The sequence below is a fragment of the Mesoplodon bidens genome, assembly GCF_964165515.1.
Source record: "Mesoplodon bidens genome assembly, chromosome: 7".
NCBI classification, from domain to species: domain Eukaryota; kingdom Metazoa; phylum Chordata; class Mammalia; order Artiodactyla; family Ziphiidae; genus Mesoplodon; species Mesoplodon bidens.
This window is the reverse complement of record NC_138164.1, coordinates 58,013,673-58,032,996: the sequence shown is the minus strand read 5'-3', so window position 1 is coordinate 58,032,996 and position 19,324 is coordinate 58,013,673. Positions and strand designations below refer to the sequence as shown.

The window sequence follows — 19,324 nt, the reverse complement described above, 5'->3', positions numbered from 1 at the left end:
TGTTTCCTCTTCTGTATAATGAGAAACTACAATAGCAGTGATGTTGTAAAGCTTAAACCCTATATGAACATCCTTTGTAGACTTCAAAGTGTTGTAAATATGCAAGAGATGATCATATTCATGGTTGTCTCACTGTACAGCTTTAGGAAACATTGTCCACACCATGGTCCACGTGAATGGTGCTCCCGTATTGTGCAGTGCATCACCAGTTTTGCCACATGTGGCTGTCCTGACTTATTGTTATTAAAACAACTCTTTGTCTCTTAATAAAGTGTTTTCACAAAGCTTCAGACAAGTTGATATTTATTTTCCTGTGCTGGTGTCTGATTTACAAATGACGTTCAAATTTACAAATGAAATTCAAAGACAGCAAAACCTTGCCAAGAAATTCCTTTAGACATGGTAGATAACTGTATTAGGAAAAGAGACATTGTGGGGTTGGAATTTGATGCAATAGACATTAGGATCACTAGCTTTAATATTTGGGCAAGTTACTTAGCCTACTGCACCTCAGTAATTTTTGGAAACTCTAAGTGCTGTAAAAAGGAGATATAATGTAGCTCCTGTTGGGTGGTTGTGGGGATTAAATAGGATAATAGTTGTGAAAGCACATGGAAAATAGAAAGCAATCAATACACATTGGTGGCAACGGTTTTAATAATAAAACTGATAAAATGAGATATGTTTATTGCATTACAGGGAATTTTCAAAGTACAGCAGACTTCACCTTTCGTAACGACCTGTTGTGTCAAGGCCAGGAGCTAGCCCCTTATCCAGGTTGCAGTATCACTGGCTTTAGATTAACTCATGGCCTTCTTTCTCAGGAGATCTTGGGAAATCTCTGTTCCTCCAGAATCTCTTTACTTGGATAACTGGGGGTGACTGGGGTAATTGTTGCTTGTTGGAAAAGTCGGCTAATTGCCAGACTAAATTAAGGGCTTCCCCTAGGCTCCCACAGAACCTGGGTTTCCCTCTGTCATAAAACTTAAAGCTTTGGATTCCAACTGGATGTTTATCCCTCTGTCATAGAGCTTAAATAGTTTTATGAGAGCTGTCTGTTTATCTTCCATTATAGAACTGAAATATCCATATACATAGTTGTCTGTCTCCCTTGAGGACAAGGACTAGTTTTCTTTGTCTCTGGGGCCTGACATATAATGTGCTCAATGGCTCTTTGGCTGGGACCCCTTGGAGAGAAGGAGAAGGTGAGTGAGTTCCGGTTTACCTAAGATAAATAAATTCACTTATCCCTCCCCAGCCCTCCCCTTCCCCACCCCATCCACGCTCATCTCTTTTTCCTGTCTCTATAAATTATAGTCCTTAGTTTGACCTGTGCTACTTTATAAAGTCAACAAAGTACTTTCCCCACCCATTATGATCAATTATGATCTAAAACCAACATTATACTATAGATAATATTTGGTTAATTATTCCCTACTATGGAGGCAGGATCCTTCTGTATTCTCTACTCAACGCCCTGTGAATCTTGAAGTTTTCCAGTCTGGCTGGTGGAAACAGTCACTCTCCTTGGCCCTGTGTGAACACTGGGTGGTGGTGCTACCTCTAATCTTTCCAGGTGGTTCTGTCCCAGCTTTAGGTAGCTTGTTCACATGCATGTGGGCTCAGTACTCATCTGGAATCTTGCAGAGAGCCCTCTACATGTCTCTGGAGTTCTCCCTCTGTGTAGATCTCTCACCTCCAATACCTGGTCTTCAAACTCTAGCTAGCTGGAGCTTCCTGGACTCTCAGCTCCACGACCCTAACTTAAGGTGTCCTCTGGATTCTGCCTGGGTTCTCCTTCCCTGGCCTGCAGCAGGGAACCTCTCTCAAGGCAGTAAGTTGGGGAAACCCCAGGTTCACCTCATTTGTATCCCATGCTGCAGGGCTCATTGTCCTTCATTGCCTGATATACAGTATCTTTCAAACTATTGTTTTATGTATATTGTCTATTTTAGGTTCCTTCAGGTGGATGTTACTTCCTGTTATTCTGTCTTGGCCAGAAGTAGAAGTCCCTGGGGTATCACTTTTTAAGTCTTCACACTGTCTAAGTCTACGGAAGGTTGAAGGAGGCAGCAGAGATGGCTCCAGGGTGATGGCAGTGAGGGTCAGGCTGCAGGTTTACAGGTACTTGGAGATCATGTAATCACTAGTTTTGATGCGGTCTGAGTTGGAATGGCCTGATTTGACATTGTCTAATTTTACATAGTTTAAATCCGCATGCCCTGTGTTGTGAATGTAAACTTGTAGTTGTGAAACTGATGAGTAAAACATAAGGAGAAACCAACTAAAATTTACTTTGCTTTATTAATAGACTTTTTAAAAACATTTAAATATGCGAGGTATTTCGTTTCACATTCAAACTGTTCTCTAACTCTCTAAAATGTCCTCTCACTATTTTTGCCCTTAAGAGAAAAACAGATGGCATTGGTCTTATATGGCTGGGGTTGGAGATAGGGGAGGGTTAAGGAAACCACATCCTCCTTCCTCAGCAAGAAATTCGGGAACTCAAGACCAGGGAGTGGAAGGCAGAGGCATGGTCCCCAGGGATCCCTGTTATGCGTTAGCTAGAGACAGTCCCCAGAGCCTGGGGGACAAAGAAGATTCAGCCGTAGAGCTCTGGGGAAAAGCAGGTGGGTCCATTGGGATCCAGGCCCAGCAAGGACCCAAGCGGTACCACCAATGGAAAGAAGGTCAGAGAAAGCTTCAGTAAGGCGATGAGTTGGCACTTAATCTTGGGGTCCCCCTGAAAGTATATCCTGCTTTTCCTCTGGCTGAGTTTGATAAGCCTGGTAAGAAACTTGGAGAAAGCTCCTTGCAAAGGCCATGGCTACACACATGAGTTTCTTCTAGCCTTTCCTCACTCATTCACCCTGTCTAACTTCACATGGGAACTGGCAGAAGTGTCCCAGCTGGCACAGGGCCCATCTGGGGAGGATTCTAGAGACCCCTCTACCCACTGCCCCTCCTCCCCCCTACTCCAAGCACACCTTCCCAGAACACAGAAGCCAAGAAGGACACCAGTCCCACAGTTGGCTACAAGAGTACCTGCTGATAGACCCTCTGGCAGCACCCTGCCCGCCAGCAGGGAGAAGCCAAAGGAGGGAGGAGGTATGACAGAATAAATAAGCCTGATGTGGGAGGCTCAAAGGAGGGGGCGGAGACAGAGAGGGCTGCTCTTCAGTGCAGCCTGCCAGACTGCTTCTGGAAGAGTCCTGGAGAAAAGGGCACACGTTCCTTCAGCGCAGTTGAGGTGAGTGGAGGAGACTGGGGGTGAGTCCGGGTGTGTGGGTTTCTTGCAGCTAGGGTTCCCTCATTAGACCTGCTGAGTGAATGAGAAACCAGGCCCAGAAGAACCAGAAGTCCAGGGGTAGGACCGGGGATGTAAAGGAGGCCCCTGACTCAAAGGACAGACAGACTTAGCAATTTCTATGTTCGTGTGGTGAAGGGAAACATGGGTGGTGGTGGATGCTTCCTCTGCAGTCTTCAAGAAATTTTCTAGTGATCGGTTTACTGGGGTGCCCATCTAGAGCCTGGCGGGAATTGGCCTAAATGAAAGTGATGGGGGCAGAGAACAGATGGGGCTGGGACTGAGCTAGAGTTTGATTGGGGTTCAGTGTGAGAACACAGCCAGTCCCACTCAGGTCGTTAGTGTGGTCAAAGCTCACTTTGTGATCAGGGGTCAGACGATAGCTCTGTTTGGGTTGTGGGCTCTGAATGGGGTCCAGGCTCATATTGTACTTTGCATCAGGAGTCAGGCTGTGGCTGAGATTGAGACTTAGCAATCTTCCCGGGGCTCTGATCCTGACCCAGTCTGTGTCTAGGATCAGGGTTCAGTCTTCAGCCCATTTAAAAAGTGGATTTTGTGTCCACACTGCAACTTCCCCTGCCTTGCACTCGTCTAATGTCCCACCCCCCTCCTCCCACTGAACCACTTGCAGCTTTTCAAACAGCGTGTGTTCTCTTTCTCTCTGGGTCTTTGCGTTCGCCAGAATGCACTTTTGAAAACAAATTAGATCAGGTCTATTGCTTAAATTCCCCCAAGTCACTCAGAATTAAATCAAAGCTCCTTGCCATGTCCTGCAAGGCCCTACACGATCTGGCCCCTGCCCTCCTCTCTGACCTCATCTCTTACAACTCTCCTGTGCTCTTGATACTTGGGCCACCTTGACCTTCTTCCTTCTGGGAATCCCCAAAGCAGAAGACCTTTTTCTCTTGCCTCCTCTGCCTGAAACACTCTTTGTCTCGATCTTAGAATGGCTGGCGTTTTCTCATCACCCAGCTCTCAGCTCATATATCACTGCCTCAGAGAGGACTTCACTAACCCGCTGTCTCAAATAAGGGTGCTCCGCCTCTGTCCTTTTCTATCCATCACTCTGTCTTATCTTCAGTGCACTTATCTTTTTTTTTTTTTTTTTAGATGTTGGGGGTAGGAGTTTTTATTAATTAATTAATTTATTTTTGCTGTGTTGCGTCTTCATTTCTGTGTGAGGGCTTTCTCTAGTTGTGGCAAGCGGGGGCCACTCTTCATCGCGGTGCGCGGGCCTCTCACTATCGCGGCCTCTTGTTGCGGAGCACAGGCTCCAGACGCGCAGGCTCAGTAGTCGTGGCTCACGGGCCTAGTTGCTCCGCGGCATGTGGGATCCTCCCAGACCAGGGCTCAAACCCGTGTCCCCTGCATTAGCAGGCAGATTCTCAACCACTGCGCCACCAGGGAAGCCCCAGTGCACTTATCTTTACCTGAAATGTTCTTGCTTATTTGTTTACCTTCTGTTATGACTCTCCTAGTGCTTGAGTTCCATGAGAGCAGTGATCTTTTCTGTTTTATCCACTGTTTTATCTCCAGTTTGGGGCACATAGTAGGTGCTCAATGTGTTTTGTCATCTCACTGAATGCTGCTGTCCCCATGCCCCCAACCCTGCCTGCTTAACTGTGACTGGCCCTGCAAGTCTTGGCTCAGATGTCACCTCCTCAGGGAAGCCCTCTGAGCCTGATAACTTGGTGAGCTATTGTCTGCTTTATTCCCGAGGCTCTTGTACTTACCCCTGTCTTGGCATTTATCACAACATGTTATGATAGCTGCATATTTGTCTTAATGTCTCCCCACCACTGGAGGGCTGAACCATGACTTGTTTACTCTGTATTTCAGTATCTCCAGCGCTTAGCACGGAGTCTGGCGTAGTCATTCAGTCAATAATTTTTGGAAAAAAAAAAAAAGGAATCAGTGTGTCAATCAAAGTCCCAGATCAGGCCTTTCCACTGCATGTAGGCAACACTCAGAGAAGCCTAGAAGGGCCCTGATAACTAGGTCAAACTTTGAAGGTGTGTGAGAATCTTATTGGCTCCGGTTCTACCTGGGAAATGGATCAGCAGGGCCCTGGACCCCTGGAGCTTGCCTGGGGGTGATTTTGGAGGGCCAGGGTGACTTGAGTGAGGAGAGTGGGAATGGGAACCTCACACTGCTTTTTGTGAGTCAGAAATTGCAATCTCTCATCTTTCCAATCTCCTCGTGGCCATTCTAAAAAGAATGGCCAAGGCCCTATAAGTGTTCATCTGCTTTATCAAATCCAAGCAAGGTATGAGGGACAGAAGATGCAGATGATTTTGGGTGGATATGATTCTGGGGCCAGCACCCTCATGGAGTGTTAAGAGAAGGGCTCCCTCTCCATGAATTGAGTGATGAGCTCTGATCATCCTTGCCAGCCACAGCATCACCCCTGAGGTCTGCCTTCCCTCTCTGGGCCTGGGAATAAGAGCCAGAGGTTCCCAGGTATTCCTGGGCTTCCCTCCAAGGACATTTTCTTCCAGGTGTTCCCATAGAGGCTGGCAGGGTCACCAGAGGCCCCTACCCCACTGCTCTAGGCATGGAACATTCTGTGTGTTTAGCCACTAAACCTAAGTGGGGAGAGCTGGTCAGGTGTCCTGAGTCTTAGAGAGGCCTTCTGGACCAAATTTTGGATTCTTTGGAGATTAACATTGAAACAATCCTTAAAAACCATTGGTTTATTCAAAAGGAAACTGGAAAAGGGGCAGGGCAGTAGCTTGGCCTATTGGAAAGCACATGGATTTGATGCTGAGAGCTCTAACTAACCCTCAACATCCTTATCTGTCAAATGGGATTAATGTTACCTGCCTGACAGGTTGATGAGAGGCCTGTATTGTTTGAGAAGAAAGTACTCAGTAGAGGATAAACCTTTTTACTTTCCACTGTGGGCCCTTCCCAAGTCACAGCCTGAGGAGTTGGGGCTGAAAAGGGGAGAGCACCCAAGTCTCAGTCCAGGAGGGTCCTCTTTACTGCCCTCTTGGTTTCCCTTCCAAGAGTCTAGCTGGGCCAGGTGTCCTACTTACCAAGCCCTTCTTCTACCCTGCCTCTTGGGCAGGTTATATTTGTTTTCAGAAGGTGCAACACAAAGCTGGTTAAAGGGGAAAATGTACAGGTGTTGGAATTGAACAGTCTAGGTCAAATATCTCTTTTACCAGTCAGCTACTAAACCCTGGGAATATTATTTAACTTCTTGGGAACTCAGTTTTCACACCTATATTGTAGAAATGATACATAGAAGTCCTATTATGCAGAATTGCTCCTGGGTTAGATAATACTTATATAGTGTCTGGCATTCTGTAGGCATTCAGTGATTTCTGTTATAATCATAAAAACAATAGAATCAATGCTGGCAGTGACCTCATTGTTCTTATGGGTCTGCATCCCTGACTGCCTTTCCACACGTGTCTGAGGTGGAAGGCATTCAGAGAGCTCTGGGAAAGAATGTGAGGATGGACTGGTATGGGGGCTGTGCGGGCACTGGGGGACAGAGTCCTAGAGGCTCGGGGGAAGGAATGGAGAGGATTGAAGGCCTCAACGTAGATTTCTACTGTGTATCACTGGAGGCTCCTCATCCCCCATCCTCAAGAAAGGGCTAAGATGTTCTTCACAGTTCTCCAAGAAACTTCCTGAGACTTGCTAAAATAGTGTGACTTTTCAGAGAAAATCTCAAGCACAGGGCTACTCCCTGGAGGTTAAGGCAGTGCAGGCTTTCTAAAAAAGAAAAAGACCCCTTTCTTTGTTTATTTTTCCTTGATTATGTTTTGTTTTCAAAATAGAGTGATTAAGCTCCAGTTTCCTTCAGAGCTTCCAAATGTTATCTGAGTGTGTGCTATGGTTCTAATTGCTAACAGCTGCTCAGGCTGGCAATCAGCTGGCAGGACGGTGGGAGATTAGGGTGCTTCAGGGCTGGACAGTCTGAAGGGTGATGCTTGGGTCCTCCGGTTGGCTCCCCTCTCTATTCCTTCATTTCTCTCCTACTGCTGCCTTCTGAGGTCCATCCTGGTTTGATCTCCAGTGAGAACTGCCCACTTCATGCTGTGGAGGTGCCTCCCTTCCAGGCGGGCTGAATCTCAGTGCTTCAGCTTTGTGCTTCAGTGTTTCAGTATCTTCATCTCAGTGCTTAGTCTTTGCAATTGTGAGAGACTGGCTGCTAGTTAGTATGTGTGTGTGTATAAGTGTGTGCTTGAGACGAAGTGGCAGTTAAGGTGACAGATGGAAGGGGGATAAAAAGTCTTTGGAAACTTCAGACATTTTCAGAGACCTTATTCCCCATTTTTATGGAAACATGAAAACAAGTGCTTTGTACACTGTGAAGCTGTTTTATGACATCTTTTGACATTCCTGACCTCACTAATTTGCAGCAACACAATGAAGTTATTAACGTCCTCTGCATTTACTTAGACCCGAGACTCATTTCTAGTCCCAGGGTTCTGCTCAGCACATCACTTTACCCTCCTAGTTAATAGGGTTGAATGTGCCAACCCATGATTCTTCCGCAGTATGTTTCCTAAGACAGCACATTTTTATCCGGGAATTGACCAGCTTTGCCTTGTCTGTCCATGTAAACTTTCTGGATGGTATTGATATCTGACCCTCTGGAGCACTAGAGCCTTTTTGCTAATGTGTCCAGTCAGGGATCCTAGGTCACCCCCTCTCTTGGGCGCAGACTATGCTGCATGCCCACTTTACATTTATTTAGAGCCAAGGCTTTGCACTTGCCCTGTTCTCCACATGCCCATTCTCATGCCCTCTGGCACTCTGGGTAAGAAAGGTCTTTTCTGTTTGACTCTAAAGTTTCTTGTTCTGAACTTATCATATGACCACCATGCCCTAACCTTCCAAACAGTCTTCATTTCTTCTAAAAAATCTCTATAGTTCAGACAAATGGCAGTCTTTCTTAACCCCTTGGCTGTGCTACCATTGTTAGACACTTATTGAGGAATTCTTCTTTTGATAAAACTCCTTTTTATTTTCAACAAACATTAACTAAACACTAATTAATCAATATGATAGCATCCCTGACATTAAGGAACTAATAATTTAGTGGGAAATAAACATAGCAATAATTCCAGTTCAGGATGGTAAATGCATAAAAAGAGACCTACACAAAGTTCTTTGGGAGTACAGAGCAGGAAACATTTAATCATACCCAAGGGAAAGAGGCTTAGGAAAGTGCATAGGAAAGAGACAGTAAACCAGGAGGTGGAAGATAAGATTTTGTCCAGTGGGAACTTAAAGAGGAAGATCTGGGAGGACCATGACAAAGGGAAGAGAAGTAAGAAGACAAGTAGACACAGAGGCATGGAATCAATGCTACATTTATGAAATGGCATGTATTCCAGTGTGCCTGGAGCATAGGGACCATGGTGAGGAGTGGTGAGAGAGAAACTAGGGCCGAATGCTGAAAGACAGAGCTTTGTCCCACCCTAGTAGTTTAGTCTTTATTCCAGAATTAATTTGGAGCTTACAAAGGTATTTTTTAAACAATAAAAGGTGACCTGATTTCATGTGGGTAGAAGATTATTGGCATTGTGCTGATGACAAAGTTAACACTAGGATCATGGCCATGAGAATCAGGGTATTTAGCTCATGTGTCTGTTTAGGCCACATAGAAAAAAAAAGAAACTCTACAGGAAAACAGTTAACAACAACAGATATAATTTTTTGCATATTTACTTTGTTCCAGGCATTGTGTTAAAAGCATTACACTCATCTCATTTAATCCTCACATTGACTTCTATTAGGCAGTGACTGTTATCCTCATTTTAACAATAAAGAAACTGAGGCTTAGAAATATTAAATGATTTGCCCCAGATCACACAGCTAACAAAGTTGTTGACTGGGATTTGAATCCAGGATCGATTTCAGAGCTCATACTCTTAACATTAAGCTATACAATACTGTCTCTGGAAGACTTTGATCTTCAGACATGGAGAGTTTGATGTGCTTGAGAGACAACTCAGTGGACTCTTTTAGTGACTAGAATTATGAATCTGATCACAGAAGATAATTCAGCCCTTCCCAAGTAGATTTGGAAATCAATAGTTTATACATAAATAATGGGTTTACTGAAGGAGATGAGATGGCCCGGGGAGAGTGTATATAGAGAGAAGAGATCTGAGGATAAAATTCTGAGAGCATTATCATTTGAAAGTATGCTTAAGGGTCAAGTGGAGGAGGCTGAAGACCCAGAAAGAACCAAGAACTAGTGATCAGAGAGAGATGAGGAGAAGCAGAAGCAACAAGGAGAAATTTTAAGAAGGAGGGAACTGATCACAGTGTCATATGCTACAGAGAGGTCAGTACAGAAGATTTAAGTGACACGGAAGACTTTGGCCTCTTAGCCTGAAGTTCTTGGTTAAGCATGGCTCCTTATATCTTCTCCCTCCAGTTGTTTAAACTCTGTCACTCTCTGTTCTAAAACTCATGCTCCCAGTGTTTTCTCCTTTGTGTCTGGTCTGAGGGAACCTCTGGGTAACAGCTCAACAGTGGAACAAAGACCATCAACACATCCTGAGCTCAGTGAATGATGTAAGCCCCTCCTGATGCTCCCCATGAGCTCTTCTGTGCATTCAACTGCTGTCTGGTAGCCAGTGCAGAAACCCCTACCCCAGTTGTCAAGGGCCAGATCTTAAGAACCTAACCCTTCTTTTTTTTTTTACCAAGATAAAATTATCTTAAATATACCCTAGCGATAAGTGTCACTATTTTCCTAATGCGAAGAGGAGACAGCTATATATATATATATATATATATATATATATATATATATATATATATATATATATATATATAGAGAGAGAGAGAGAGAGAGAGAGAGAGAGAGAGAATACCTACACATATATAGTGTGTGTAAATATAATTATATAATCTAATAAATAGTAGGAGCATGTGAATATTTGTGAATGGAGGAAAGGAAAAAAGGGAGGAAGTTAGTTAACTCTGTAATTGTTTCAACAGAGAGATATGATCTGAAAAAACTCAAATCTGACATTTCCCACCTCAGAAATCTGTACTTATATCCATCACTTTAATAGCCAGATTCAAGGATATTGGAACCCTGGTATAGGATTGATTGTTCCTCCAGTGCTTTTAATACCATCATCTTTCAGGTTTAGTCCTCTGTGTCAATCCCACTATCTTAAGCCTGGTGGGTCCCCTAGAAACAGATCTTGAGGTAGAAATTCTTGTTTAAAGGATATATTGTCATGAGAAGATGAGTGAGGGAAGTAGGATAGAGCAGGGAAAGAAAATTATGTGAGGCTGTTGTCTCAGTTGGAGACCAGCTTCAGCTCTTGTTCCTCAAGAAGCTCTGAAGCACACATTACATCACAGCTTTGGTCCCACCTGAAGACAAGGAGGCTGGTCTTTTGTATCTTTGTGTTAGGCACTCATTGACTTCTAGATGTGCTCTGGTGGGGATAACATAACTTCCTGGGTGAAGTGCCTCTCATTTGATCAAGGAAAATTTTCTGTAGAAAGGGAGAACTCTAAGCCCTTAGTACTCAACACACTGCAAATGGGATATAGATGCATTGGCTTGGTGAAGGGAATCTGAGTGGGACACCATTGGCATTCATTGCAGTTATTGTTCCTTTTATGATATAAACTGGGCAGTCTGAACAAGTGTAAGACTTTGGGTGGACATTTGGGCAAGAGTGAAATGTAGAGTTAGAGTTCAGGATGAAGTTAGTGTCTTTTTTTAAAATTAAATTAAGGGATATCATAATAAAATAGGTGTTATGAAGTTTTACATTAAGTTTTAAATAACAACTAGAGTTAAGTCTTAGGTTATTGTTAAAGTTAGGGTTAAGGCTAGAATGGGCGAGATCATTAGGATAAGTGATAAGGTTAGATTTCAGCATTAATCTATGTTACTAGAGTACTGCTACATCAGACTGGGATTAGTCTTAAAGATAATCTAATGATATAATTAGAATTACAGTGGGTATTAAGTATAGGGGAGCATAAGGTAGGATAAGATAGAAGCGATGGGAATTTTTATCATCTAAGTCTGATGTGTACTTAGTCAATAACCTATCCTTGGTGAACTAAAAGATTTAAAATGCTTAGAATTTTTACTTTAGTATTTCATTTGTTTTCAGAATTAACTTCAGAGGTGGGGTTAGTAAGAAAGACTGGATGAATGCTCATTTGGGCCTTGAGTTATGAAGGATAGTTAGGTTGAGTTTAGAATAGAATCAGAGTTTGGATAGGCAATGAAGTTAGAGTTCTGGTCAGAGAATAGGACATCAGGGTGGAGGAAAAGAAAAATGGCAGTGGAATTCTGGAGGATCTGACAATGGCTTATCTTTGTATTCCAGCCTCTACCTGCCTGGCAGTGGTCTCAGCTCAGCATCTTCACTATGGTGGATCCCAGTGGCAACGAATCCAGTGCCACATATTTCATTCTAATAGGCCTGCCTGGATTGGAAGAAGCTCAGTTCTGGTTGGCCTTCCCATTGTGCTCCCTCTACTTTATCGCCGTGCTAGGTAACTTGACCATCATCTACGTTGTGTGGACAGAGCATAGCCTACACGAACCCATGTATATCTTTCTTTGCATGCTTTCTGGCCTTGATATCCTCATCTCCACCTCATCCATGCCCAAAATGATGGCCATCTTCTGGTTCAATTCCACTACCATACAGTTTGATGCTTGTCTGCTACAGATGTTTGCCATCCACTCCTTATCTGGCATGGAGTCCACGGTGCTGCTGGCCATGGCCTTTGACCGCTATGTGGCAATCTGCCACCCACTACGCCATGCCACTGTGCTAACATTGCCTCGTGTTACCAAGATTGGCATGGCTGCTGTGGTACGAGGTGTTGCACTTATGGCACCCCTGCCTTTCTTCATCAAACATCTGCCTTTCTGCCGCTCCAATATCCTTTCCCATTCCTACTGCCTACACCAAGATGTCATGAAGCTGGCCTGTGCTGACATCCGCGTCAATATCATCTATGGCCTCATTGTCATCATCTCTGCCATTGGCCTGGACTCACTTCTCATCTCCTTGTCATATCTGCTTATCCTCAAGACTGTGTTGGGCTTGACACATGAAGCCCAGGCAAAGGCATTTGGTACTTGTGTCTCTCATGTGTGTGCAGTTTTCATATTCTATGTACCTTTCATTGGGTTGTCTATGGTGCACCGGTTTGACAAGCGGCATGACTCCCTCCTGCCTGTCATCATGGCCAACACCTATCTGCTTGTTCCTCCCGTGCTCAATCCTATTGTCTACGGAGTGAAGACAAAGGAGATCCGGCAGCGTATCCTTCGTCTTTTCCATATGACCACCCACACTTCGGATCCCTAGGTGTCAGGAATCAAACTTCTTTTTCACTGGAAGTCCTTCAATTCAGATTTTAATATCAACATTTTGGAAGACAGTATTAGGGAAAAAATTCTTAATGAAAGCACAACTGATCCTTCAAAGATGAAATTGATTGGAGAATCTCCATCTGAGTAGGGGTAGCAGAACTGTATACTCCCAATCCTTATTTTTCAATATTATTTTACCCTTTAGTTCTTTGAGGTAGTTGTGGTTGGAGGATTATTACTTCCCACTTAACCATTCAGTCCAATTCTCAAGTCCAAAAAATTCATATGGTTGCTTGCACTGATAGTTTATAACATTCTGAGATAAGGGTGATATTTCTAAAAGACATTTACCAAAGGCTTAAGCAAGGCAAAAATAAAATAAATATAAGAATATAATACAATTAGATAATCTGGCTTAAAACCATGATTTCCTCTTCAGAATCCCTTACCATTTTGGATCTTAGGAAAGGAGACATACCTGGATTACCCTCTTCAAAGTGACCACAGAGAAAAAATAATTTCTTTTCTTCTGAGTAGCAATCCTTAAGAAAAGATTGAAAGTAAATTCACAAAAGATTATATATATCTACATTAATGAAAGATGATATACTGTATTCTGAGCATTTTCATAGACTGTGAAAATTTTTCCTTAATTTCCAATTTTCTTATCAACCTTTTGATTTAGGCAGGAATATGATTAGTTACCCCCATTGTACCAGTGGGGGAACTGATGTTTAATGAGATCATGCAGGCTCAAAAAAAATTGTCTTTTGATGCCCAGTCCCATATTGTGAGGAGGGAATGTTAGACTAGTGGGATAGTGAATTAGACATTCCAGAGTCTTGCATTTTCTAGGGGAGGTATTTAAGTTCCTTTCTCACTCATCCAGTTTTGTATTTAGGAATTTCCTGTTAATGTTGCTGATGGCTTTAATCTCAATAGTTCCTGGCCTATTTGCCATTGTACTTATGTAGTAGCAACAGGAATATGTTTGGGTAATTCCCAAACAGTGGCTAGTTTGGGAAATAGTATAATTAGCAGTAGGGACAGTCACTGGATATCTGGAGAGACACTACATGGAGAGATGCAGCTGAGAAAACCTAGAAGCTCATGGCAGAAAGAGCAGGGTTGGTTATAGACCAGGGAGTCAAGAGCAGGAAGTATTGTGAGACTGAGTAGGGCCAGTGGCCCGGGTGGCTAGCCAGGAAGCAAGGCTAAGTCAAACATAGGTCCACAGAAAGAGAATAGAGTATATAAGTGAACACCATGTATTCCCAGGGCTCTGAGCTACCTTTCAGGGAATGCCCACAGCATCAAAGCTCAGAGATCAAGACCAAAGGAGAGCCCAGTAAAGACTGCATCCCTGATAGCTGTACTTAGCATGAGTATGGTTCCAGAGGCCCACCCAGGAGCCCTACAAGCCAAGCACAGCACTCCCAGAAGAAGCAGACTGGGAAGGAGGGGTGTGGGCACTATAGGAGTACAGTAGGAATGAATGGGGGAGGAATGAGATCTCCATCCAAAAGAGAGGTAGATAAGTGTGAGTAGCAGGTAGTATAGTAGAGAGCATGGCACATGGCCAGCCAGACTTTTCCAGCTATAGCTAGTAACACAGGACTACTTGGTACAGAGGATATGGAAAGAGCCTATCTTATTTCTTGGACTGGAATCCAGAAGATGAGAATTGTGAGCAGTATGGAATCTGCTATGCCCAGGTGAGTGGTGGCCAGCAGAACATGGGGCATAAACTAGAGTCAGTGCTGGCTTTGGTCACTTTGAACTGTTTGGAGGGTCATTCCAGTTCCTGATAGTGCCTTGACATTGAAATTGAAAGAAATAAACGGAATGAAAGAGAGAGAAGAGAGAGAAAGAGACAGATTTTTTTCATATTAGGAAACCAGTATATGATCACTGTAAACAAAAATCTTAGATATCTGAAAATATAAAAGAAATAAAAATATAATAAAAACTCCAATAAACTTGTCACCTTAAAAAAATTATTGTTGGCATTTTGGTGTTTATTCATCCAGATTTTTAATAAGTGTTTGTGTACATGCTTCTGTATGCACATATGATGAATGTGTGTATCTGTATTATATTGTCTGAAATCCCATTGGAGACATAGATAGGTGGATAATAAAGAGATAAATCAGACAGACACATATATTTTTCTTTTCCTGGGGTTGCTGCCACCATCTTAGATTTCAAAAGGGATTCCACGTTTATGATAGTTTATATGCTCAGGATAAAGTTTCACGGTTTTGATCCTAAATGGATTAACCATTTGGTGAATGTAAATACAAACACATATACACACACACATACACATACACATCACCACCACCACCACCTTCTTGTGCTTCTCAATAAGTACTAAATGACAGATACAGAGACAAAACTATATCTGATCATTTATTTCATAAATATTTACTGGGTCATCCAGAAGAGCCTGGAGTTAAGAACTAGGATAAGAGGAAAAGGCTGCCTCTTGTAGGAGATTTGGCTAGAAGTTAGGGTATGTTTAAAGACCTTCATCATATACATTTTACATGGGCATCATTTTACCTTCCCCATTTCCTTTATTTGGATATTCTCATCTCTGGCCCCACCATCTCAGCTATTGGACCTTTATTGGGCCCTAGAGAAGTCTGCATAATATGAAATTTCAGTCTGTAAGTCCCTTACTCATTTCTTTTAGGTTTTACCTAGAAATGATACATAAACATGTCTTGAGTTCTCAATTCTGACTAGCTATTCTCTAGTCAAGATACTCCCCTGTTGCTTGGACAATTGTCAAAACCTCCACACTTGTCTCCTTGCCTTAAACATCTTTTGCATCAGTCCTAAATCCCACATAGCTTATAGGAGTTTTTCCAAGCACAACTCTGATTAACTTCCCTGCTTAAAAATCATCAGAGATCTTTTATTACTTCCCATAAAAATTCACACTTCTCAGAATGACAGTAGCCTCCTTTCCCCTTTTATACCTGTTCCCATCTTACTTTTCCAGTATAATATCTCTAATTTTTACACATACCATATTATTCAGCTACTGTACTTGGTGTCTCTCATTGATTTTATGTACTTTTAAAGCCTCTGTTTCACTGTATTTCTGTTGTCTGATTTGATTTTTGCCATTTTTCTTTTTAGCAACACATTATTAAATGAAGCTGTTTATGATTTGGCAGGCCAAAAGAAGTATTCCCTCTTCAATTTTCCCAGACTTCTTGAAAGACCTTTAGAACTGGACCATTTCCAGTTCAGAAATGTTTGAGTGAGACCTCTGAGTTGTATCTATTTAAGATAATAAGGTATCTTATATCACTCCTTAATTACATTGAGATAAGACTCCCTTGGATGCAATAGACATACATGTGAAGAGTCATTGCCTTCCACTATGTCTGGCCTTCTTCTTTTTTTTTTTTTTTTTTTGGCCTTCTTGACATAGGCAGATCTGAACTTGGGAAAGGATTATATTATAACATTGGTTTAGGCTTTCAGAGTTGATATTCATTGTTCATCTCTTAAACAAAGTACTTTCAAACTTCTTGTCCACTCCCCTGGCAACTCAGCTTTTCATCTTAGATTTGATCCAAAGGGAATGAAGCTGATGCAGAACTTGCCATTTCCCTTCCTAAGGGAGCCAACAAGGATGTAGGGCTTTTACCTCTAACAAAGTTGAAGAATGAGGGTATGGATAATCTAGAGCAGATCTGAAATGGGGTTATAGAAGAGGATGCAATTGTCAGTGTCAGACTTCATTATGGAATCTGTCAAGAAAGGAGGTCTCTTGGAGAAGGAGGACATTCCTGAGAGGGGTTACAAGAAGAGTTAGTGCTGAGGTGGGTTGTACCATATCACATGATCAACACATTTACTTATTCACTTGTTCAATAAAACTTTATGAAAAAATTAAAAGTGCCTTTTTTCTTTACATATTTATTGGAGTATAATTGCTTAACAATGGTGTGTTAGTTTCTGCTTTATAGCAAAGTGAATCAGTTATACATATACATATGTTCCCATATCCCCTCCCTCTTGCGTCTCCCTCCCACCCTCCCTATCCCACCCCTCCAGGCGGTCACAAAGCACCGAGCTGATCTCCCTGTGCTATGTGGCTGCTTCCCACTAGCTATCTACCTTACGTTTGGTAGTGTATATATGTCCATGCCTCTCTTTCGAAAAGTGCCTTTATCATGTGTTTTTTCCCTAGATTTTCCTCTTTGTTAATTCATAATTTGCCTAGAAAAACCCTATATATTTTTTCAAGATGAAATAAAAACATTCTCCCCTTTGTAGAGGTTTGTCCGACCTTCCCAGGACAGTTCTGGAAAGAACGGATTTGCAGTCCCTAGTAATCTCTTGCACTGAACTTTATTATGGTATGTATAAGTCTACAGTCTAATTCTGTATTTACGTGCCTTTATCCTGGCACAAGATTGTGAGTTTCTATAAAGAAATGACCATATTTAATATATTTCTCAGTCTTTAATCCTCAGCACTGCTTCTAGTACAAAGTAAATGGTGAACATCCATTTGTATCATGAAGAAGCCTGATGGTCTTCCCACTGTATTAGCATAGACTAAGAATTTTCAGTGTTTGCTGAGGGTAGCAGGTTCCTATGAGGCTATAGAAAGTGTCTTTTATGGTACCTAGACCCTGCGATATTTCATAATTACATCAGCCTTGGTCTTTCCCCCTCAGGACCCTGAGCATGGCCTCCCTGATGGGCTTGGACTTGACATTGTAGATGATGGGGTTGAGCACAGGGGGCACCAACAGATACACATAGGCAACAAGGGCATGTACAATGGGGGGCAAAACAGTAGATCATGGACATGGTGATACCTGGAATAAAGAAGACAAAGACGGCCAAGATATGGGAGACACAGGTGTTGAGGGCCCGATGAGCTCCCTGGGAGAGGCCAGCCCCAGGACCGTGGGCAGGATGAGAGTGTAGGACAGGACAATGAGCAGGGAATCTATGCCCCCTGGGGACAGTACCACATAGAACCCATAGAGGATGTTTATGGTGATGTCAGCACAGGCTCTTCTCATCACATCAGGATGGAAAAAGAATGAGTGGGACAGGATGTTATTGCCAGGGCAGAAGTTTTGCGCAAGGTAGCATGGGTCACAATGACCAGCCCCATCCTGATGATGACATTGATTGTGAGGACAGCTGCATAGTGCAGCGGGTTAGAGATGGCCACAAACCAGTCAAATGACATGGCCAGGAGGAATGAGGACTCCACCATGGAGAAAGAGTGGAGGAAGAACATTTGAACCAAGCAGGCATTGAAGCCAATGAGCTAATGGTCAAACGAGAGTACAGCCAGGGTGGTGGGCATTGTGGGCAAGGTGAGGCCCACAACGGTGACCACCAGTATGGACAGGAAGTAGTACATGGGCTGGTGCAGGTTGGGGGTCCTCCTCACAGCCAAGAGGATCAGGCACTTTCCAGTGAGGGCTGGGCTGCTGTGTACATGGAGGAGAAGGGAATGGAGATCCAGCCATGAACAGCCTCCAGCCCTGGGATGCCAATCATAAGGAAAGCAGGTGGCTAGAAGAAGGAGCTGTTGCCAAAGGACCAGGAAGGGAGCATACTTGTGGGATAGATGAGGTCTCCAGAAAGATGTGATCTCTTCAATCTGGGCAGACACTTAGAGGATCCAGGATGATAGGAAAGAAAAATCTAGTATTGAATCTAAATTCTAAAAATCAATTCCGTAACCGGTTATACTATTCACCAATATGTTTAAAACCTAATAATGATAACAATTTAAATCTTCACTGACTCCCTATTATATTATATTCCATATTCTATGCTAATGCAATTGCCTAGATTTTCTCGCTTTATTATAAAAATCATAAATTTCTTTTTAAGGCTGTTCCCTCTCAGCCACAATATTGGGCCCTAAGAGTCATGTCACTATTACATAATCTTATCTATCCTGCAAAAGTTCATCATCCTTAACATTGAGCTCTGGTATGAGCTGATGAAATGAAATTTCTCTGCAGGAAACAGTGATTAGAGTTCAGAGAAACTGGTCTTTGTCTACTTGTTGGCCAAATTGAGGATGTGTTATTTCCATGTGCATAGGGAGAAAAGGAGAATACCTGTTTGAAGAGAGATAAGGATAATTGAATCAGAAAGAGGCAAAGATGAGAGTTCCTGTAATCCCATAGAGAGAGTGTCTGAAAAAGTGAGAAGCTGCTTTTTTTCCCCCATGGAGATGGCTTTGCACTTCCTGAAACCAGGTCTTCCTAAGGTCACATTTTTCTTGCTCTTGACTTTTGTATGATACATTTTTGAGTATAATAAATTGATTGATTTGCACTTAAGCATTTTTGACTGAATTTCTCCATCTCAGAATCAACAGAGACTTTGGACAAGGCCATCATCCCCCTCCTATTCTACAGATGAGGAAACTGAGACTCAACTCTAGTAGCTGACTTCTGAATGAACGGCTTATATATTGTAGCCCTGGATATTGAATCTGAGTCTCTCTCATTCCAAATCCAATATTCTTTTCTGTGACCTCTTCTTTAAATGAGACAAAGTATGTGAAAAATTGCCTTAAGTGTAAAGCACCACAGACATGATTTTTGTTGTTATTGTCTAACATGTTGTATTTCTCTAAATCTTTCACTGTATATTATTCCTTTAATCTTC

General features: G+C 42.6%; 1 protein-coding gene and 1 pseudogene across 2 annotated transcripts; one reads left to right on the top strand and one right to left on the bottom strand.

Moving 5' to 3' along the window:
* Nucleotides 1-3,229: 3,229 nt before the first annotated feature.
* LOC308620471 (olfactory receptor 51E1) lies at nt 3,230-12,642 on the top strand (the record flags this gene model as incomplete). Its single annotated transcript, XM_081240041.1, has 2 exons — nt 3,230-3,250; nt 11,647-12,642. The coding sequence occupies exon 2, from the start codon at nt 11,689-11,691 to the stop codon at nt 12,640-12,642; it is 954 nt and encodes a 317-aa protein (XP_081096167.1). The 5' UTR covers nt 3,230-3,250; nt 11,647-11,688.
* Nucleotides 12,643-17,328: 4,686 nt separating this feature from the next.
* Nucleotides 17,329-18,253, bottom strand: LOC308620468 (olfactory receptor 51I2-like; annotated as a pseudogene). Its single transcript has one exon. The product of its transcript is annotated as an olfactory receptor 51I2-like (transcript).
* Nucleotides 18,254-19,324: the final 1,071 nt, after the last annotated feature.